Source organism: Paramisgurnus dabryanus, chromosome 23, assembly GCF_030506205.2.
Source record: "Paramisgurnus dabryanus chromosome 23, PD_genome_1.1, whole genome shotgun sequence".
In the NCBI taxonomy this organism is placed as follows: Eukaryota; Metazoa; Chordata; class Actinopteri; order Cypriniformes; family Cobitidae; genus Paramisgurnus; species Paramisgurnus dabryanus.
In genome coordinates this window covers 13509295-13533709 of record NC_133359.1, presented here as the reverse complement: position 1 = coordinate 13533709, position 24415 = coordinate 13509295, and the positions used below count along the sequence as shown (strand labels likewise).

Sequence of the window (24415 nt, the reverse complement as noted above, 5' to 3'; positions counted from 1 at the left end):
ATTCAAACGTTTTATTCAATTAAAAATGCAATGTATGTGTTAGGTCTTTTTATAGCCACTATGCATTGCAATTTCAGACAGTAATGTTGTCACCTGATTATTATGTTTTGTGTTTAATGTACTACAGTATGTTGTTTTCAAATATTGCTATCACACCTCAGACATGCTTAAACCTTTATTGTGTAAATGTAATACATGATGTCAGTTTGCACACAAAATAATTGAAGTTCAATTCGCACAATTTAAAGATGAATGCATTTACAGTATAAATGCAAATGTAATCAAAAACATTCACTTCATACTGAACAGGTAGGTAAACATTGATATCCCCCAGTCCCTGGTAAATAAAGTAAACAGGCAAAATTGAACTACTCTGTAATCATTTTATTTGAATTAATATTATTTTTAAAGGTGCAGTGTGTAGATTTTAGCGGCATCTAGTGGTGAGATTGCGAACTGCAACCAACAGCTCAGGAAACCCCTTGCTTTGGAAACACACGGAGAAGCTACGATAGCAGCCACCGCACAAACATGTCATCGTAGGGGACAACTTAGTAAAAAAAGTGTCCGTTAAGGGCGTCTGTAAAAACATGAGGGCCCAAAATGGCGACTTCCATGTAAGGGGACCCTCAGTGTATGTAGACAAAAATGTCTCATTCTAAGATAATAAACTCATAATGGTTTATTTATAAACCCCTGATAATATAGTTTTGAATATTATTTTGTATTTCTGTCAAGAAATCCTTTTAAAAATTTCACACTGCCCCTTTAAAGAATCAGCCTCCTGGAGCCCCACACATGGTTTTTCAAGGTCCAGTTCTCTCTGTGGATAGGAGGCAACAACCGTTTGGGGATGTACGGACAGTCCTAAAGAAGGAAAACCATAGTAAATATAAATATGTGTGTGGATAAACACAGTCACACTTTTTACCCACTTCTCTTTTCTCTCCATTCCTGAAATTGCCTTGATGTTCTTTTGTTGTAGTGCTGATGTCTTCCGGATGGGAACGTAATCTGTATCGCGCCTGCTCTAAAGCTTGTAATCCCAACAAAAGAAGGTCCTTTTCCCTTTCAATGTACCTCAGTTTCTTCACCTGCAAATAAAACCAAAAGCTTTACACTTTCTGTAAATGCAATTATTCTAATGCTATAATACCTTAAAATCCTTAAGGTTTTTTTAGATAATACATTGAATGGAAGTCCTGCATACTTGGGTATTACTGATTGTTTACAGTGGTTTCCCTAAAGATCCTTTGGACCACTGGCAGAGTAAGTAAAATATAAATAGATTGCCATGTCTTTGTTAGGTAGTTGTGAATATTGAGTATTCCCTCAAGTGCTAAGCGGGAATGTAGTAATGAACTGTGATGGCTGTCGTGGGTAAACATGGAAATAAACTATTACAACAACTCTGCATTAGTGAAGGTTTTAAAGCCTTTGTGATAAAGTTAGAGATCTTTAAAAAAATGTGTCAGAAAGCTTTACACACAAATTGACCGCGGTCAAGCCAGCCGCTGTTCGAAAATACATGGTCAAGCCAGCCGCATTTCAAATTAAGCGTGTGCGCCTATTACTATACATACGGTAATTTCAAGAAAAGCAGAAAGAACGCGCTTTTCAGAGCGCTTGGTTTCCTCTCGCTCGCTTTCTCTCTCTCTCGCTCTCTCTCTCTCTCTCTCTCTCTCTCTCTCTCTCTCTCTTTGTCTCTTTCTTTCTTTCTCTCTCTCTCTGTCTGTCTCTCTTTCTCTTTCTTTCTTTCTTTCTTTCTTTCTCTGTTTTTTTCTCTTTCTTTCTCTCTTTCTGTCGTTCTCTCTCTGTCAATTTTCAATTTAAAGAACTTTATTGGCATGATTGTGTCACTTACTATATTGCCAAAGCATTATACATAAAACAAGAAACATACAGTAACACAATATTAACAAACATTAAGGTGCAATTAAGCTAAGGTGCTGGGTGATGGATGAAGTACTACTGCAAATAAAATAAAATAGAATCAGAGGATATTTGCAATATAAAGTAGACTTTGAAATATAAACATATGAAGTATACAAATGTACATTTATGGAGGCACATGAGAGGTAAAATAAAAGTACTGTACAAGATCAGGGCTGTAGATTATTTCTGATGGTGTGTAACTGATTAATGAATTTAGCAGCAGCTGATGGGTGTCTGTCTTCCCCCAGTAACATCTTCATTTGATCTGAATCTGAAGAGCTATGAAACTCTGCTATGAGCTTTGAGATTTTGTCTCTCTCTGTCCCTTTCTCTCTGTCTCTCTCTCTCTCTTTCTCTCTCTATCTCTCTTTCTTTCTTTCTTTCTTTCTTTTTTCTCTTACTTTCTTTTTCTTTCTTTTTTCTCTCTTTCTTTTTCTCTTTCTTTTTCTCTTTCTTTCTCTCTTTTTGTCTTTCTCTCTTACTCTCTCTCTCTCTCTCTCTTCCTTTCTTTCTTTCTCTTTCTTTCTCTCTTTCTGTCTTACAGTATAAACACTTAATTTAAATAAAGTATAAAAAAACTATGATCTGTTTTTGAAGGGGACGTCCCATACAGTATGCATAGCTCATATTTAACCATTTCACTGCACCATTTTCGAAATATATACCATCACTCCACTTCAGAGGCCTATAAACATTTCATTTCAAAAGAGTAGAAAAAAAGGATGATCTGTTTTTTAAGGGGACGTCCCATACAGTATGCATACCTCATATTTAACCATTTCACTGCACCATTTTCGAAATATATACCATCACTCCACTTCAGAGGCCTATAAACACTTCATTTCAAAAGAGTAGAAAAAAAGGATGATCTGTTTTTTAAGGGGACGTCCCATACAGTATGCATACCTCATATTTAACCATTTCACTGCACCATTTTCGAAATATATACCATCACTCCACTTCAAAGGCCTATAAACACTTCATTTCAAAAGAGTAGAAAAAAAGGATGATCTGTTTTGAAGGGGACATCCCATACAGTATGCATACCTTATATTTAACCATTTCACTGCACCATTTTGGACATACTGTATATACCATCACTCCACTTCAAAGGCCTATAAACACTTCATTTCAAAAGCGTAGAAAAAAATGATGATCTGTTTTTGAAGGGGACATCCCATACAGTATGCATACCTCATATTTAACCATTTCACTGCACCATTTTCGAAATATATACCATCACTCCACTTCAGAGGCCTATAAACATTTCATTTCAAAAGAGTAGAAAAAAAGGATGATCTGTTTGTGAAGGGGACGTCCCATACAGTATGCATACCTTATATTTAACCATTTCACTGCATCATTTTGGAAATATATACCATCACTCCACTTCAAAGGCCTATAAACACTTCATTTCAAAAGAGTAGAAAAAAAGGATGATCTGTTTGTGAAGGGGACGTCCCATAGAGTATGCATACTTCATATTTAACCATTTCACTGCATCATTTTGGAAATATATACCATCACTCCACTTCAAAGGCCTATAAATACTTCATTTCAAAAGAGTAGAAAAAAAGGACGATCTGTTTGTGAAGGGGACATCCCATATAGTATGCATACCTTATATTTAACCATTTCACTGCATCATTTTGGAAATATATACCATCACTCCACTTCAAAGGCCTATAAACACTTCATTTCAAAAGAGTAGAAAAAAAGGATGATCTGTTTTTAAAGGGGACGTCCCATACAGTATGCACACCTCATATTTAACCATTTCAATGCACCGTTTTGGACATACTGTATATATCATCACTCCACTTCAAAGGCCTATAAACACTTCATTTCAAAAGCGTAGAAAAAAATGATGATCTGTTTTTGAAGGGGACATCCCATACAGTATGCATACCTCATATTTAACCATTTCACTGCACCATTTTCGAAATATATACCATCACTCCACTTCAGAGGCCTATAAACACTTCATTTCAAAAGAGTAGAAAAAAAGGATGATCTGTTTGTGAAGGGGACGTCCCATACAGTATGCATACCTTATATTTAACCATTTCACTGCATCATTTTGGAAATATATACCATCACTCCACTTCAAAGGCCTATAAACACTTCATTTCAAAAGAGTAGAAAAAAAGGATGATCTGTTTGTGAAGGGGACGTCCCATAGAGTATGCATACTTCATATTTAACCATTTCACTGCATCATTTTGGAAATATATACCATCACTCCACTTCAAAGGTCTATAAATACTTCATTTCAAAAGAGTAGAAAAAAAGGACGATCTGTTTGTGAAGGGGACATCCCATATAGTATGCATACCTTATATTTAACCATTTCACTGCATCATTTTGGAAATATATACCATCACTCCACTTCAAAGGCCTATAAACACTTCATTTCAAAAGAGTAGAAAAAAAGGATGATCTGTTTTTAAAGGGGACGTCCCATACAGTATGCACACCTCATATTTAACCATTTCAATGCACCGTTTTGGACATACTGTATATACCATCACTCCACTTCAAAGGCCTATAAACACTTCATTTCAAAAGAGTAGAAAAAAATGATGATCTGTTTTTGAAGGGGACATCCCATACAGTATGCATACCTCATATTTAACCATTTCACTGCACCATTTTCGAAATATATACCATCACTCCACTTCAGAGGCCTATAAACACTTCATTTCAAAAGAGTAGAAAAAAAGGATGATCTGTTTGTGAAAGGGACGTCCCATACAGTATGCATACCTTATATTTAACCATTTCACTGCATCATTTTGGAAATATATACCATCACTCCACTTCAAAGGCCTATAAACACTTCATTTCAAAAGAGTAGAAAAAAAGGATGATCTGTTTGTGAAGGGGACGTCCCATAGAGTATGCATACTTCATATTTAACCATTTCACTGCATCATTTTGGAAATATATACCATCACTCCACTTCAAAGGCCTATAAACACTTAATTTCAAAAGAGTAGAAAAAAAGGACGATCTGTTTGTGAAGGGGACATCCCATATAGTATGCATACCTTATATTTAACCATTTCACTGCATCATTTTGGAAATATATACCATCACTCCACTTCAAAGGCCTTTAAACACTTCATTTCAAAAGAGTAGAAAAAAAGGATGATCTGTTTTTGAAGGGGATGTCCCATACAGTATGCACACCTCATATTTAACCATTTCACTGCACCGTTTTGGACATACTGTATATACCATCACTCCACTTCAAAGTCCTATAAACACTTCATTTCAAAAGAGTAGAAAACAATTATGATCTGTTTTTAAGGGGACGTCCCATACAGTATGCATACCTCATATTTAACCGTTTCACTACACCATTTTGGAAATATATACCATCACTCCACTTCAAAGGCCTATAAACACTTCATTTCAAAAGAGTAGAAAAAAAGGATGATCTGTTTGTGAAGGGGACATCCCATACAGTGTGCATACCTTATATTTAACCATTTCACTGCACCATTTTGGACATACTGTATATACCATCACTCCACTTCAAAGGCCTATAAACACTTCATTTCAAAAGAGTAGAAAAAAAGGATGATCTGTTTGTGAAGGGGACATCCCATACAGTGTGCATACCTTATATTTAACCATTTCACTGCATCATTTTGGAAATATATACCATCACTCCACTTCAAAGGCCTATAAACACTTCATTTCAAAAGAGTAGAAAAAAATGATGATCTGTTTTTGAAGGGGATGTCCCATACAGTATGCACACCTCATATTTAACCATTTCACTGCACCATTTTGGACATATATACCATCACTCCACTTCAGAGGCCTATAAACACTTCATTTCAAAAGAGTAGAATAAAAGGATGATCTGTTTTTTAAGGGGACGTCCCATACAGTATGCATACCTCATATTTAACCATTTCACTGCACCATTTTCGAAATATATACCATCACTCCACTTCAGAGGCCTATAAACACTTCATTTCAAAAGAGTAGAAAAAAATGATGATCTGTTTTTGAAGGGGATGTCCCATACAGTATGCACACCTCATATTTAACCATTTCACTGCACCATTTTGGACATATATACCATCACTCCACTTCAGAGGCCTATAAACACTTCATTTCAAAAGAGTAGAATAAAAGGATGATCTATTTTTTAAGGGGACGTCCCATACAGTATGCATACCTCATATTTAACCATTTCACTGCATCATTTTGGAAATATATACCATCACTCCACTTCAAAGGCCTATAAACACTTCATTTCAAAAGAGTAGAAAAAAAGGACGATCTGTTTGTGAAGGGGACATCCCATATAGTATGCATACCTTATATTTAACCATTTCACTGCATCATTTTGGAAATATATACCATCACTCCACTTCAAAGGCCTATAAACACTTCATTTCAAAAGAGTAGAAAAAAAGGATGATCTGTTTTTGAAGGGGATGTCCCATACAGTATGCACACCTCATATTTAACCATTTCACTGCACCGTTTTGGACATACTGTATATACCATCACTCCACTTCAAAGTCCTATAAACACTTCATTTCAAAAGAGTAGAAAACAATTATGATCTGTTTTTAAGGGGACGTCCCATACAGTATGCATACCTCATATTTAACCGTTTCACTACACCATTTTGGAAATATATACCATCACTCCACTTCAAAGGCCTATAAACACTTCATTTCAAAAGAGTAGAAAAAAAGGACGATATGTTTGTGAAGGGGACATCCCATATAGTATGCATACCTTATATTTAACCATTTCACTGCATCATTTTGGAAATATATACCATCACTCCACTTCAAAGGCCTATAAACACTTCATTTCAAAAGAGTAGAAAAAAAGGATGATCTGTTTGTGAAGGGGACGTCCCTTACAGTATGCATACCAATGGTGCAGTGAAATTATTAAATATGAAGTATGCATACTGTATGGGACGTCTTCTTGAAAAACAGATCATATTTTTTTCTACTCTTTTGAAGTGAAGTGTTTATAGGCCTTTGAAGTGGAGTGATGGTGTATATGTCCAAAATTGTGCAGTGAATTGGTTAAATATGAGGTGTGCATACTGTATGGGATGTCCCCTTCACAAACAGATCATCCTTTTTTTCTACTCTTTTGAAATGAAGTGTTTATAGGCCTCTGAAGTGGAGTGATGGTATATATTTCGAAAATGGTGCAGTGAAATGGTTAAATATAAGGTGTGCATACTGTATGGGATGTCCCCTTCAAAAACAGATCATAATTTTTTTCTATTCTTTTGAAATGAAGTGTTTATAGGCCTTTGAAGTGGAGTGATGGTATATACAGTATGTCCAAAATGGTGCAGTAAAATGGTTAAATATGAGGTATGCATACTGTATGGGACGTCCCCTTAAAAACAGATCATCCTTTTTTTCTACTCTTTTGAAATGAAGTATTTATAGGCCTCTGAAGTGGAGTGATGGTATATATTTCGAAAATGGTGCAGTGAAATGGTTAAATATGAGGTATGCATACTGTATGGGACGTCCCCTTAAAAAACAGATCATCCTTTTTTTCTACTCTTTTGAAATGAAGTGTTTATAGGCCTCTGAAGTGGATTGATGGTATATATTTCGAAAATGGTGCAGTGAAATTGTTAAATATGAGGTATGCATACTGTATGGGACGTCCCCTTAAAAAACAGATCATCCTCTTTTTCTACTCTTTTGAAATGAAGTGTTTATAGGCCTTTGAAGTGGAGTGATGGTATATATGTCCAAAATGGTGCAGTGAAATGGTTAAATATAAGGTATGCATACTATATGGGATGTCCCCTTCACAAACAGATCATCCTTTTTTTCTACTCTTTTGAAATGAAGTGTTTATAGGCCTTTGAAGTGGAGTGATGATATATACAGTATGTCCAAAACGGTGCAGTGAAATGGTTAAATATGAAGTATGCATACTGTATGGGATGTCCCCTTCACAAACAGATCATCCTTTTTTTCTACTCTTTTGAAATGAAGTGTTTATAGGCCTTTGAAGTGGAGTGATGGTATATATTTCCAAAATGATGCAGTGAAATGGTTAAATATAAGGTATGCATACTGTATGGGACGTCCCCTTCACAAACCGATCATCCTTTTTTTCTACTCATTTGAAATGAAGTGTTTATAGGCCTCTGAAGTGGAGTGATGGTATGTATTTCGAAAATGGTGCAGTGAAATGGTTAAATATAAGGTATGCATACTCTATGGGACGTCCCCTTCACAAACAGATCATCCTTTTTTTCTACTCTTTTGAAATGAAGTGTTTATAGGCCTTTGAAGTGGAGTGATGGTATATATTTCCAAAATGATGCAGTGAAATGGTTAAATATAAGGTATGCATACTGTATGGGACGTCCCTTTCACAAACAGATCATCCTTTTTTTCTACTCTTTTGAAATGAAGTGTTTATAGGCCTCTGAAGTGGAGTGATGGTATATATTTCGAAAATGGTGCAGTGAAATGGTTAAATATGAGGTATGCATACTGTATGGGATGTCCCCTTCAAAAACATATAATCATTTTTTTCTACTCTTTTGAAATGAAGTGTTTATAGGCCTTTGAAGTGGAGTGATGGTATATACAGTATGTCCAAAACGGTGCAGTGAAATGGTTAAATATGAAGTATGCATACTGTATGGGATGTCCTATTCACAAACAGATCATCCTTTTTTTCTACTCTTTTGAAATGAAGTGTTTAAAGGCCTCTGAAGTGGAGTGATGGTATATATTTCGAAAATGGTGCAGTGAAATGGTTAAATATAAGGTATGCATACTGTATGGGATGTCCCCTTCAAAAACAGATCATAATTTTTTTCTACTCTTTTGAAATGAAGTGTTTATAGGCCTTTGAAGTGGAGTGATGGTATATATGTCCAAAATGGTGCAGTAAAATGGTTAAAGATGAGGTATGCATACTGTATGGGACGTCCCCTTAAAAAACAGATCATCATTTTTTTCTACTCTTTTGAAATGAAGTATTTATAGGCCTCTGAAGTGGAGTGATGGTATATATTTCGAAAATGGTGCAGTGAAATGGTTAAATATGAGGTATGCATACTGTATGGGACGTCCCCTTCACAAACCGATCATCCTTTTTTTCTACTCATTTGAAATGAAGTGTTTATAGGCCTCTGAAGTGGAGTGATGGTATGTATTTCGAAAATGGTGCAGTGAAATGGTTAAATATAAGGTATGCATACTCTATGGGACGTCCCCTTCACAAACAGATCATCCTTTTTTTCTACTCTTTTGAAATGAAGTGTTTATAGGCCTTTGAAGTGGAGTGATGGTATATATTTCCAAAATGATGCAGTGAAATGGTTAAATATAAGGTATGCATACTGTATGGGACGTCCCTTTCACAAACAGATCATCCTTTTTTTCTACTCTTTTGAAATGAAGTGTTTATAGGCCTCTGAAGTGGAGTGATGGTATATATTTCGAAAATGGTGCAGTGAAATGGTTAAATATGAGGTATGCATACTGTATGGGACGTCCCCTTAAAAAACAGATCATCATTTTTTTCTACTCTTTTGAAATGAAGTATTTATAGGCCTCTGAAGTGGAGTGATGGTATATATTTCGAAAATGGTGCAGTGAAATGGTTAAATATGAGGTATGCATACTGTATGGGACGTCCCCTTAAAAAACAGATCATCCTTTTATTCTACTCTTTTGAAATGAAGTGTTTATAGGCCTCTGAAGTGGAGTGATGGTATATATGTCCAAAATGGTGCAGTGAAATGGTTAAATATGAGGTATGCATACTGTATGGGACGTCCCCTTAAAAAACAGATCATCCTTTTTTTCTACTCTTTTGAAATGAAGTGTTTATAGGCCTCTGAAGTGGAGTGATGGTATATATTTCCAAAATGGTGCAGTGAAATGGTTAAATATGAGGTATGCATACTGTATGGGACGTCCCCTTAAAAAACAGATCATCCTTTTTTTCTACTCTTTTGAAATGAAGTGTTTATAGGCCTTTGAAGTGGAGTGATGGTATATATGTCCAAAATGGTGCAGTGAAATGGTTAAATATAAGGTATGCATACTATATGGGATGTCCCCTTCACAAACAGATCATCCTTTTTTTCTACTCTTTTGAAATGAAGTGTTTATAGGCCTTTGAAGTGGAGTGATGATATATACAGTATGTCCAAAACGGTGCAGTGAAATGGTAAATATGAAGTATGCATACTGTATGGGATGTCCCCTTCACAAACAGATCATCCTTTTTTTCTACTCTTTTGAAATGAAGTGTTTATAGGCCTCTGAAGTGGAGTGATGGTATATATTTTGAAAATGGTGCAGTGAAATGGTTAAATATAAGGTATGCATACTGTATGGGATGTCCCCTTCAAAAACAGATCATAATTTTTTTCTACTCTTTTGAAATGAAGTGTTTATAGGCCTTTGAAGTGGAGTGATGGTATATACAGTATGTCCAAAACGGTGCAGTGAAATGGTTAAATATGAAGTATGCATACTGTATGGGATGTCCCCTTCACAAACAGATCATCCTTTTTTTCTACTCTTTTGAAATGAAGTGTTTATAGGCCTCTGAAGTGGAGTGATGGTATATATTTCCAAAATGGTGCAGTGAAATGGTTAAATATGAGGTATGCATACTGTATGGGACGTCCCCTTAAAAAACAGATCATCCTTTTTTCTACTCTTTTGAAATGAAGTGTTTATAGGCCTTTGAAGTGGAGTGATGGTATATATGTCCAAAATAGTGCAGTGAAATGGTTAAATATGAGCTATGCATACTGTATGGGACGTCCCCTTAAAAAACAGATCATCCTTTTTTTCTACTCTTTTGAAATGAAGTGTTTATAGGCCTCTGAAGTGAGTGATGGTATATATTTCGAAAATGATGCAGTGAAATGGTTAAATATGAGGTATGCATACTGTATGGGACGTCCCCTTAAAAAACAGATCATCCTTTTTTCTACTCTTTTGAAATGAAGTGTTTATAGGCCTTTGAAGTGGAGTGATGGTATATATGTCCAAAATAGTGCAGTGAAATGGTTAAATATGAGCTATGCATACTGTATGGGACGTCCCCTTAAAAAAACAGATCATCCTTTTTTTCTACTCTTTTGAAATGAAGTGTTTATAGGCCTCTGAAGTGAGTGATGGTATATATTTCGAAAATGGTGCAGTGAAATGGTTAAATATGAGCTATGCATACTGTATGGGACGTCCCCTTCAAAAACAGATCATAGTTTTTTTTATACTTTATTTAAATTAAGTGTTTATACTGTAAGACAGAAAGAGAGAAAGAAAGAGAAAGAAAGAAAGGAAGAGAGAGAGAGAGAGAGAGAGTAAGAGAGAAAGACAAAAAGAGAGAAAGAAAGAGAAAAAGAAAGAGAAAAAGAAAGAGAGAAAAAAGAAAGAAAAAGAAAGTAAGAGAAAAAAGAAAGAAAGAAAGAAAGAGAGATAGAGAGAGAAAGAGAGAGAGAGAGAGAGACAGAGAGAAAGGGACAGAGAGAGACAAAATCTCAAAGCTCATAGCAGAGTTTCATAGCTCTTCAGATTCAGATCAAATGAAGATGTTACTGGGGGAAGACAGACACCCATCAGCTGCTGCTAAATTCATTAATCAGTTACACACCATCAGAAATAATCTACAGCCCTGATCTTGTACAGTACTTTTATTTTACCTCTCATGTGCCTCCATAAATGTACATTTGTATACTTTTGTACATTAAAATATAATGTTTATATTTCAAAGTCTACTTTATATTGCAAATATCCTCTGATTCTATTTTATTTTATTTGCAGTAGTACTTCATCCATCACCCAGCACCTTAGCTTAATTGCACCTTAATGTTTGTTAATATTGTGTTACTGTATGTTTCTTGTTTTATGTATAATGCTTTGGCAATATAGTAAGTGACACAATCATGCCAATAAAGTTCTTTAAATTGAAAATTGACAGAGAGAGAACGACAGAAAGAGAGAAAGAAAGAGAAAAAAACAGAGAAAGAAAGAAAGAAAGAAAGAAAGAAAGAAAGAAAGAGAAAGAGAGACAGACAGAGAGAGAGAGAAAGAAAGAAAGAGACAAAGAGAGAGAGAGAGAGAGAGAGAGAGCGAGAGAGAGAGAGAGAAAGCGAGCGAGAGGAAACCAAGCGCTCTGAAAAGCGCGTTCTTTCTGCTTTTCTTGAAATTACCGTATGTATAGTAATAGGCGCACACGCTTAATTTGAAATGCGGCTGGCTTGACCATGTATTTTCGAACAGCGGCTGGCTTGACCGCGGTACAAATTGACACTACAACCTTTCATAGAAAAAGATGGCATTTAGTTCTTACAGTATATGATCACCTCAATCATATTTGAATCACTTAAAAACAGACCAGAACGTCACAATATAGACAAAAAATACAAAGCAAATTAGGAAATTTGTGCAACTAACCCAAAGGAAGAAACGTAAGGCATCCAGAGTGTTTAGATCGTTCCTGAAAGGTGCAAAGACCACTGTGTAGGACGCCATTCGAAATCCAACACACAACTTACATTCTGGGACAGGCAGAAATTACATGACTGAGGTGATGAGTCGAGAAACAGGGAGGGTGAGCAGACTAAGAAAGAGAGAGATTATTTTCTGTCAAACTCCACCCTAGTGAAAGATCATAGTTTACGGTGGGCTTCAGAAATTAAAGTTAACCAATAAGAACAAAAAAATAAAATTCATCACAAGACTACAAACAACAAGAATTTATTCAAATCACTTTCACCTTCAACAAAAGGCAACACTTTAGAGATAAAACTGCTTGAACATATAACATTATCAAAAGTAAGATGTCACACAACAATCTTTAAAAACGATAACACAATAACAGAATGAAGTTTTTAACAACAAATCCCTTGATGTAACTGATAGTTAAATAGTTTGCCACTCTTAATGTGCCTAAATTCAAAAGTTTATATAAAGTTAATCTTCTGAACATTTTTAATTTAAATTTTATTTAACATTGAATTTATTGATAACATCAAAATAGATATTTTTGTTCCATTATTTCTCTTGCTCTCCGTGTGTGCCGTTCTCATCGTTTAGTGCATAAGGAGTGAGATCCAGGGTAAGAAGTCTGCTGAACATGCATTCATCAAACTGTGAAGACAAAAATCAAATAAATCACTTTTTATTAACAGAGAAAATTACAGTGAATGACTTGTTGCTTTTTCAAAAAGCAAATACCCACAAAAATTAATAATAATACTGTTTCAATAACTTATACAGTCTTTAAAATATTCATACAGAAAAACTGTCTGTGTATACCATAGAATAAACCCCAATGAGAGCATCTGCTCGTGAGTAAAACTCTTCTTTCAGGGAAATGACGATGATCTGGCAACTCTCTTTAGACATCTCCCGGAAAAATCCTGTCACCTGAACAGAAACAGATGATTATTTCAATCAGTTCTATCTATCATAGTACAGTACTTGTGTTAAAATGCACAGAAATAGTACACGTGGTTGAAAGACACTGAGGTAGTCTTACCTTGCCAATGTTTGTGTTGTCCAGGGCGGCATCAACCTCGTCCAGCACGAAAAACGGAGCAGGACGGAAACTGACATTAAAACAAAATGATTCAGATGATATTGCATCTATAGTTAGCATGTTGTTCAAATCAGCTGTTATAGTGACTGCAGTACATCAATAACATTTGACAAATTACAATAATTCAACAGTATGTTTACTTTTACCTGTGAATTGCAAAGACCAGCGCGAGTGCAGCAATAGACTTCTCTCCTCCAGACAGGTTGTCCATGGCCATAAATCGTTTACCAGGTGCCACACAGTTATAATTGATGCCGCCCAGGTAAGGCTCATTTGGATTTTCAGCACTAAGAATGGCCTAAAAGGACAAGGGTACACATAAATACAAAAATGTTTTTATTAATAATGAGTGAGCAAAAACACACAACTCAATGAAAATGTTGAATAGATGTGTTTCATTTAGTGTGAACACATACAGAGTAAGCATGAATAGACAAATAAGCAGGTGAATCAGTGGTCAGGTAAGTGAATGAGCACAAGTGAATCAGTGGTCAAGTGAGAGAATGAGCCAGGTGAAACAGTGGTCGAGTGAGTGAATGAGCAAAAGTGAATCAGTGGTCAAGTGAGTGAATGAGCATGAGTGAATCAGTGTAAAAGTGAGTGAATAAGCATGAGTGAATCAATGGTCGAGTGAGTGAATAAGCACAAGTGAGTCTTGGATTTGAGTGAGTGAATCTGTCATTTATTGAGTAAATGAACACCAGTGAATCAGTGATTGAATGAGTGAATGAACACGAATGAATCAGTGGTCAACTGAGATGGGCCCTGTCCCAAATGGCACACTGCGGGCTTGTGGTCCTCCTCAGAGTCCACACTTTGATGACATCATAGAGTGCAGACTTTAGGGACCCTTGATGCGAGTCCACGTATGTGCACCGGAGTCGTGTTTTGGGACAGACTCGAGTGTCAGGTCAGAAATAGGAAGGGAAGTTGCCCATCAGTGTGAACTCTTCCCTTCCGTCGTCGAATTGGTCTGAATGCCTTTTCGCAAGGACTTCTGGGTTGGCAATGGGCACAAAGCCTGACCGCATCAAGGGGGCAAATTATAGGGACACCCTATAAACTCGTAGACTAAGCGAGGATGCGAAATTTAAGTACACGAGACTGAAAGTCCAAATTAAGTGCACTATTTGGGACAGGGCCTAAATGAGTATCTGAGTGAATCAGTGATTGAGTGAGTGAATGAGCATGAGTGAATCAGTGGTCGAGTGAGTGAATGAGCACAAGTGAATAAGTGGTCGAGTGAAGGACTGAGCAAGAGTGAATCAGTGGTCGTGTGAGTGAATGAGCACGAGTGAATCTGTGATCGAGTGAGTGAATGAGCACGAGTGAATCAGTGGTCGAGTGAGTGAATGAGCACGAGTGAATCAGTGGTCGAGTGAAGGAATGAGCAAGAGTGAATCAGTGGTCGTGTGAGTGAATGAGCACGAGTGAATCTGTGATTGAGTGAGTGAATGAACACAAGTGAATAAGTGGTCGAGTGAGTGAATGAGCACAAGTAAATCAGTGGTCGAGTGAGTGAATGAGCACAAGTGAATAAGTGGTCGAGTGAAGGACTGAGCAAGAGTGAATCAGTGGTCGTGTGAGTGAATGAGCACGAGTGAATCTGTGATCGAGTGAGTGAATGAGCACGAGTGAATCAGTGGTCGAGTGAGTGAATGAGCACGAGTGAATCAGTGGTCGAGTGAAGGAATGAGCAAGAGTGAATCAGTGGTCGTGTGAGTGAATGAGCACGAGTGAATCTGTGATTGAGTGAGTGAATGAACACAAGTGAATAAGTGGTCGAGTGAGTGAATGAGCACAAGTAAATCAGTGGTCGAGTGAGTGAATGAGCACAAGTGAATAAGTGGTCGAGTGAAGGACTGAGCAAGAGTGAATCAGTGGTCGTGTGAGTGAATGAGCACGGGTGAATCTGTGATCGGGTAAGTCAATGAGCATGAGTGAATCAGTGACCAAGTGAGTGAATGAGCAGGAGTGAATCAGTGGTTGAGTGAGTGAATTAGCATGAGTGAATCAGTGGTCGAGTGAGTAAATGAGCCTGAGTGAATCAGTGGTCGAGTGAGTAAATGAGCCTGAGTAAGTCAATATTCGAGTGAGTGAATGAGCACGAATGAGTGAATGAGCACGAGTGAATCAGTGGTCGAGTGAGTGAATGAGCACAAGTGAATCAGTGGTCAAGTGAGTGAATGAGCATCTGAGTGAATCAGTAAAAATGTAGAATAAAAAGTAAGCCTGACCTGTGCACTGGAGTTCCTGCAGAGTTTTTTGTAGATCTGGTCGATGATGACAGACACGTGTTCAAAACACTGGCTGAACAAATTAAAGCGTTTTGCCTTCACCTGCTCAAACTCCTGACTGCATCTCTTAGTGTTGTGCGTGCTGGTCTTAAATGCTGATCCACAGTGGTTTGTGTGAGAATGGAGAGATAATGAGACATAAATATGATCAAGATATGATAGGTTTAGCAGTGTTATCAAATAAATATAAATGACTTCTTTTGGAACTACAAAATTGTTTTGATGAAAATATGTGTTTATGACATTTTTCTGTACCATCCATGACTTCATGGAAGCTGTCCTTAACCTCTCTCATCTTCTCTAGAGCTTTCAAATTGGGAGCTCTGGATCCCATGATCATCCGCTCCAGAGAAGAGACTTCCTCTCTGAGTTTCTCCAACTCAGACTCAACTTCACTTTCTTCAGTAAGGGCCTACACCCACAAATATATATATATATACATGACCAAAGAACTACAACATATTTAATATCAAATGATGTGATGCAGATAAAAATAAATTCTACCTTAAGGCTCATGTCCAGTGCTGAATAATCAAACACCATCTGTGCCTCTCGTTCATAAATGTCCTGTGTCCTGATGCTCTGAGACTCCGAGTCCAGCTGCATTTAGTTATCAAATTATATTCCTTTTTTTTGCTAAAAACTGTATTCTTCAAAATTCTCCAGTTTAATATTTGGGTGAACAATCTGTATGCACCTCTATGTCACTGATGTCATCCAGTGATCCCGACAGCAGTATCAATGGTAAGCCCTCTATCTTGGAGGCCAGAAGCAGGTTGTGTTTGCCCAGTCTTAGCTGTTCTAGGACCGCCTCGGTGCAGATGGCTTCCTTTTGGAGTTTCACCAGTACCCTGGATCAAAATCAGTAAAGAAATATTACAAATATTTGAACATTGAAGGCATTATTTCCTAAAAACCTATTCTCGTGTCAAGGCACACACCTGGATTTCTCCTGGAGGCTTTTGTTTTTCTTTTCGAATTGAGCTTTTGCATCATCAACTAAACTTGTCTTTCCTGCCAGCTGGTTGTTTAGTTCTACAAGCTGAAATTGTGTCTTCTCCACAGCTGACATAAGCCTGTCCTCCTCCTGTGGGAGAGGTGAAAAACAGACAGCATGACTAAAAACAATGTATCAATGAAGACTAGATGTATAAAAGACCACTGCATCCCACTGCATGTCCCCAACAACTCAAGACAAGTATTTTACAAAACCAGTCCAACAAAACCAAAAGGACACACAAAATGGTGCTTTGAAGGTTGTAAAGTGTGGGGTAAGTTGGTTTGCCTCTTTCAGACTGCTAATGATGTTGTCCTCTTTGTGGATGGTCTCTTTCAGCTTTTTCATCTGTGTTTTTTGCTTCTCCAGCTGGGCCTGCTCATAGTCCAGCTGGGTATTAAGACAAGTACGCTGCGACTCAAACTGTAGGCTGGACATAAATAAGATTTAATTAGCCAGATTTAATTCACCGGATATATCAGTCAATATTATACAAATGCAATGTAGTAAGTGTGCTGTCTATTGCCAGTCTTACCGCTTCTTTTCGAGCTCCTGTTGAAGTCGGAGATAATCCTGCTCGTATTCCCGAATGTTGGCCACACCGATCTCAGCACAGAAGTCCGCAAACACCACATCTTCCATCTATGACATCAAACCATATCAAAACTCAACTTGATAGAATTGCTAAATAATAGTTTTTAAAAGTATTTCAAAGACCAATTACAAGCTGAATATTTAATAATACATTTCTCTCCATAAAAGTTTATGTTTTCTGTGGGAACCCCAGGAAAGAACAACAAAAAGAAAATGGGATGACCTGATGGATTTCGTTTCTGACATCCTTCATCTCATTGTCCTTTTGTTCAACAGTCTTTGTCTGTATATCAATCTGAGTCTCGAGGTTAGACAGCTCACTTCCCAGTTTAGAAATCTCCTGTAGTTGTCACATGTGTACACAAATAAAAGTATCGCAGCTTCTTTAATTTATTGCGAGGCTGGGTGACAGAGATAAAAGTAAAAAGAGTGTGTGTGCTGTCTGACTTGCCGCCTGACACGCTGGGATGCTCTTCTTGCGTATGGAGTCTAGTTCTGTGTTTGAGTATTTTAGGCGAGTCTGGATCCCCTGAGACTGAGCCCTGATCTGATTTAACTCTGCCTCCTTACGCTTCAGTTTCATCAGAGCCTGCACGTTAACATAAATATATTGTGCATAATAATATAACAGCACATTATTTATAAGAAATTTTATAATTTTGAGTCCCAAGGTGAGATCTCAAATAGCTGTTTGCCAATAGTACCTATTCCAAATTCTTGGCAAAGCATGGCTACAGAGAAGGTGCAAAAATATACAATGGTTTGATAGATATGCATTTTAAGTGTCTATCAGCATTACTTACACGAAGCTCAGTTGACAGATGTTCCTTCTGCTCCCTTAGTTTGTTCATATCTTTCTCCTCCCACCGCCGAGCTTTAGTGCTCAGGTCCATGGCGCCCCCTGAGATCACTCCAGACTTACGGAACAAGGTGCCATCGAGAGCCACCGTCTACACACATATTCAACATGGGCAAGTGTGACACAAAGCTTTACATTTATTTACTAATGTTTAATGTGCTTCTAGTTTTTGTCCACCCACAGGAGAACAAATTCTGCAAACAGACACATTATAAAAGCATTTATACTTTTGCCATAGTTGTACATGTTTATATTCTTTCTCAAAACTCCTCATGTCATGTCTGTGAATGTCTTGTTTCAGCTATAAAAGCATGCAACATCCGGGTCAAGCTTGTGCACTCTCATTGGCTATTGCAGCTGTCAAACTTGTTTGATATTACGATTTGGGATTAGGGATGCTCCAGCGTGATCGGGAGCAGCAAAATAATCAAAGTGACACCACACACTTGACAAAAAAAAATTGGCTGCGGTAAAACACTTATTGGGTCACGCTCCCTTTTGATTGCAGAGGGTGCAAATTGGGCTTAAAATCTTCAAGTGCATGACCACTTGAACCCATTATTTGGGTCAAGTGCAATACCAGCCTAACCTTTGGACTGTGGGAGGAAACCGGGATATCTGGAGTAACCCACACTGACACAGGAAGAACAAGCTAACTCCACATTTGTAGCTTTGAAAGCACATTCTCTAGATAAAATAAAGGCAACCCTTTCAAATGTACTCACCTGAAGGCGCTCAGGGCCCTCGAAAGCAATGCGACGGGCATCCTTCAGAGTATCGCAGACCAGGGAATTCCCGCACACATACTGCACCACCCTTTTAAGCTGAGGGGCGTTCTGAGCACATTGAACCACATCCACCACCATCTTAGCTCCGGGCACTTCTCTCAAACGCTCATTCAGGGGGCGTACCTGATGCGTGAAGACAAAGACAAGATTTTAAAAGCCAGTGATATTTGAGAGGTAATGATTAATTATTTATTTTCTAAATCAACACTTTGACATCACTTTAGCCCTGCCTACCTATTTAAAAATTTTTAACCAAAATGACCCATTGTTTTAAGTACATTATACCTGCGTTTTCACTCACCTCTATATAGTCAATAGGAAGGAAAGTCTCTGGTTCGGCTCGCTCCTCTTTCAGAAATCTGATGCAATCGTGTGCTACTTTGGCAGATGTTACAACAATAGCGTTCATGTTCTTTCCAAACACCTTGGTGACGGCGAGCTGGTATTTCTTGTGAATAGGCTGACACAGGTCAACCAGACGGCCATACTGAATAAAGTAAAAATTGGTACAGTAGATACTTTTCATTGTGCAATTGGGTTTCACTTGTTTTGAAATAAAACCTGTTACAATAAAATTTTATATTACCACTGTATCAGGATAGAGTCTCCTGAGGCTTTCCATGACTTCATTGCGTTTCTGCTGTCGTCGATTCTCCTGGGTGTCCAGACGAGCGTTCTGCAGTTCAATAAGCACCTGCCCGAGCTTTGCGTTCACCTCCTTCATGCGCACTCGGCCTCTCTCCAGCTCCCCTGCCAGCTGCTCCTCCTGCTGACGCTGCTCCTCCAGAGCTTTTCTTCAGAAAACATGAAGAACAAAATGATGACAAAGCTCAGCCTAATTCAGTTAATAATGACAGATCAGTATATTACTGAGATGTACATTCAGCTTAGGGTTTTACAGTATTCTGATACCATAAACAAGCATGAAGGATTATTAAAGCAACGTAAAACATCTGTGTTACTCATGTAACAATGTTAATGTTGATACAATTAAACGTTTAAAGTTAAAGGGACAGTTCACCCATTTGCATTAAGCTTTGTATAGTTAGAACCCCAGTCATGTTTTTGAATGGTCATGCATCATTTCCTCAATTGCCGCTTAGACAGGAGAAATACAGATTTCAGTTTTGCACTTCCTTCTTTCAATTATGTAAAAATCATCATTTTGCATCATTGAAAGAAAGAAGTCCAATATCTTTGTTGAGGGGGTGAGACTACAAACACCTTTTTTCTCGGTCAAACAGGCACCAAATTCTAAATTTGTTACATTTCGACTACAAATATGACACACTTTTAATAAAGATTAATGTTTCTACGGGTGAAATGCTCCTTTAAAAAAATTGTATAAGTCAATGTAAAGGTGTGACAGTGGCATACGTAGAAGTGTTGGCGTATTCCTCCAGCTTCTCTGCCCTTCTGTTCAAATCATCTAGCTGAGCTAGAGAGTGTTTAATATTGACCTGCAAACAATTCAATCATATTTTGAGTAACTGGATTATTTCACTAGTATATTTGATAGTTTTTCCCTTGGTTTAACAACAGTAAAATTACATCAATGACAAAACCTCACCTGTATCTCAGTTTTCTTCCTGAGGTCAAACTGAAGTTTATCACCGCCAGCCTTCACCTCCCAGTGCAGCTTCTCTGCGTTCTGATTTAAAACGGCTCCCTTTTTTCTGGCCGTCTCTTTAAGTTCCTTATACTGCTCTAGCTGCAAAAGACCAAACAAAAGTTACAAGTTATTTAATTTTATACCACAGGGCTGTTAAATGCTTTATTTTGATTGGTGGAGAAATGTTCCATGGGGGTTTCTTATTTTTCAATAACCGCACACCTAACTTTTAAAATATTTTAAAAATAGGCACCAGAGCAATATTTTGGGTAACCGTGGTATAAGCTGAATAATTGACTCCGGTCCTTTGAATTATTTGAAAATAATGCACACTCTGCTGCGCATTGTGCCACATTACCACCTTGGGTGTGCATTATTTCCGAATAATCAATTATTCCTTACTTAACAGGAAGTTAACATAATACTAAAAGCATTCCTATACTTAATAAACACCCCTAGTCTTAATATGACAACTGCATTTGTGACCCAGGCTGTGAAAACTCAGTTAATTCACGGTCGGTTTTCAACATAAAATCATCCTACATAATGTAAAAAACATTCAGTAAAATATATATTTAAAGGGGACAGAGAATGAAAAACCATTTTTACCTACTCTTTGTTGAATAATGGTAGTCTACCCGCATTCACGAACATACAAAAAGTGCTAGACATGCTAAACATCCCAGTCTCATAGAAATTCCTCTTTTAGAAATGTCAGCCAGAAAACGGCCCAATCTGAAAAACTGATGCTTATGACATCACAGGCATCTCACTGCCCCTCCACTTTAAAATAATTGGCTACATTTTTTGAGTGGCAGCAAAGTCAGCCAATCGTTAATGAGATTGCAAGTTAAGCCAGTAGGGGGAGCCAAATAAGTGCAAAACCACTTGTTTAAAATCCCCCACCCTAATAGAGCTATCTGAGATAGGTTTTTTAGAAGCTACTAAGGCAGAACAAGGATAAATACCGGGTTCAATCATTCTATGTCACCTTTAATATTAACTGAGTAAGGTCATGTCACAGATTGAAATTAACTTGAAAATCAAACTTAAATGCTCCTTGATCTCATAATTAGATCATTAAACTTCTGGATTTCACAGACAGGGTCACATTTAATTATAAAGAAAATAATAAATAGACATTTGTTTTTAATGAAAATGCAATAACTTTGTCCAAATTTTGATTTGATTATTTACTTTATGAGAGTATGTTCACAAAACATTGTCCGTTGTGTCTTACTTGGGCCTCGTCTAGCTGGACTCCCGCTCCCCTTTGAGCCTCCTCCTCTTCCATCTGTCTCACACAGGACCTCCAGGCCCTCTCCAGCTCAGCCAACTCGCTCCTTAGCTCCTCCAGCTCCTGTTCTTTCTTGGCCTGTAGCTTCTGGTTCTTCTGAAGCGTTCTGCGCGCCTCGTCCACTTTGTGCTCATGGTGGGAGGTGTTCACTTTGGATTTTATGTACTGAGGTCTCTGCTGATTGAGAATTTGCTCCTGGGATCTGGACATAATGCACAACTCCCATGATAGCATTTTAATATAAAATTATGTTTTGTGTTCAGAGAAGGAAGTAATACATCACAAATAATAAGTTTAGTCAATAAATTGACAAATATGAATTCAATATGAATCTCACCTGATCTCTTTTTCTAGCAGCTGAAGATCTCGGGACAGGCGACCATGTTCTTTCTTCTGAGCCTTCACGGTTTGCTCCCAGATGTCCAGGTTCTTCTTCTGCTGAGATGTGGCCACCTGTTTGTCTCTTAATGACGCTGACTGCGCCGTGATGTTTTTCTCATTGTGGAAGAGCTGAAAGAGCATCAGCTTGAGTTTATGTTCTTTGACTTCATCCACCAGTGCTTGGTATTTCTCTGCCTGAAAAGTCGGAAACAAACACATCATGTGAATATCATGATGGGATGCTTAGTGTAGCATCTGACCTGCAAAATATTTACATGTTGTGTAATACCTCAGTCTTGTCCTTGAAGACCTGTTTCTTCTCAGCTGTAGCTGCTTTCTTCCTGTTAAATTGAAACTGGGTGTCCTCTTTGGCATTCTGTAGAGCCACCAGCTTTGTGTCATACTCGTCGTTTAGCTCTTGGGAGTTACTGATTCGCTCAAACATCTTTGTGCGGTCTTTGGCATTCATCATGGCAATAGACTCCACAGCACCCTGACATAGCAGTGAATCTACGTTATATTACATTTTTGATAACAACAAAGTGTGTTGATCATTTTATTAATCACCTGATACACCAGGCAGTTTTTCGCTTTCACCACAATGCCAATTTTCTCCAGTTCTCCAGTGTATTTAGCCAAAGTCACATGATTACCATTTATGCGGTACTCAGAGGATTCCCCTATAAAAGTAAACCAAGAGAAAATACACATTATATAACACACAGTGGCTTTATGAAGTATTACATCATATCTCAATAAATAGTATTCACAGAGGTTATATCCCTATTATATTTTAATCTAAGGTCACGGACCTGAGATGTTTCTACTAAAGATCATCTCTTCATTATTGTCTCCACAGTAGATCATGGTCACGCTGGCAGAAGTGGACACAGGCCTGCCGATGTGGGCACCATGGATGAGATCTCTGGTGTGTTTTACACGGAGATTAACCGCCCTCTCTCCCATCACAAATCCAAGAGCATCCATAACATTAGATTTACCTTATAAAGAGTACAAAAAGACAAACATTTTAAACAACACTACATACATTTAATGATACTTATGGTATCTTTTGACTGTTACGCAGGTTGTTGACACTACAAACCGTCCAAAGAGTATTTTGGTAGTAATATAGTACAATGATGGCATCAGATAGTATTTCCACAATACAGTTATTTTAATTAGACATATTTAAGGTCAAGGAAAAGCATGGCAAGTTACTACGTTTGAAGTGTGTCTTGTATGTCTTTATAAGCGTTTTTAGTATACAAAACAGAATAACTAACATATCAATTATCATATGTTGGGGGATTTACTTTAGATTTTTACATCAAATTTATTTTTGGAAGACATAATAACGTAAAACACGTAATACATAATTAATACACTGATAATGACATCACCTCGGTACAAATGTTATAAATACCTATTTATTCAAAGTATGTAGCACACGTGGTATCTTAATAAAGTCAGTTATTTAACGAAACCTATTAATTTGTTGGTTACTTCTGTAAACTTTCAGCTAGCAAGCTAGCTAACGGTTTCGTGACATTAGCCAGCCTAATGATCCACTCACCTGATCCATTAGTACCAATTATACAATTAAATCTTTTAAATGGACCGATGGTTTGCTTTCCTCGCCAGGACTTGAAATTTTCTACGTCTAACTGTTTCAAGAAACCCATATTTTCATTAATTTGTTGATGAAACGGACAAGATCGCCTAAAGAAAGTGACTGACAGAAAATATATATCGCGTGAAGGCGGGAAAACTGTTGCTGCGTCATATGGATGCATTCATTTTTGAAAGAAGTATTTTAAAGGGAAATAGTATTTTGTTTCTCCGTCATTATTAAAACACTATTTGCGCATTACCTATCATTTTTTCAGACTAATATCTAACCTCATTAACTTTTTATGTAAATTCAAGTTTATGGTTCACAAACACAACTTTATGACATTTAGTGCTTGTTACGACTTCTTCCCACAGTTTACAATAATCTGATTACGTATTAAAAAAAAGAAAGAAAAATTATTAGAAGAACTATACATTCC

At 37.4% G+C, this 24415-nt stretch overlaps 1 protein-coding gene across 1 annotated transcript; it reads right to left on the bottom strand.

Annotated features, from left to right (window-relative positions):
* Positions 1–96: 96 nt before the first annotated feature.
* On the bottom strand, positions 97–24046 carry smc1b (structural maintenance of chromosomes 1B). The gene is made up of 27 exons (XM_065292374.2): positions 23938–24046; positions 23174–23362; positions 22929–23041; positions 22651–22854; positions 22318–22556; positions 21924–22182; positions 20642–20782; positions 20449–20531; positions 19658–19865; positions 19373–19558; positions 19009–19194; positions 18228–18374; positions 17876–18013; positions 17648–17764; positions 17366–17472; positions 17119–17260; positions 16775–16920; positions 16531–16684; positions 16338–16433; positions 16089–16245; positions 15774–15928; positions 13683–13834; positions 13477–13546; positions 13254–13364; positions 12390–13085; positions 936–1094; positions 97–867 (listed from the first exon to the last, which is right to left on the bottom strand). The coding sequence occupies exons 1-25, from the start codon at positions 24044–24046 to the stop codon at positions 12990–12992; spliced, it is 3705 nt and encodes a 1234-aa protein (XP_065148446.1). The 3' UTR covers positions 97–867; positions 936–1094; positions 12390–12989.
* Positions 24047–24415: the final 369 nt, after the last annotated feature.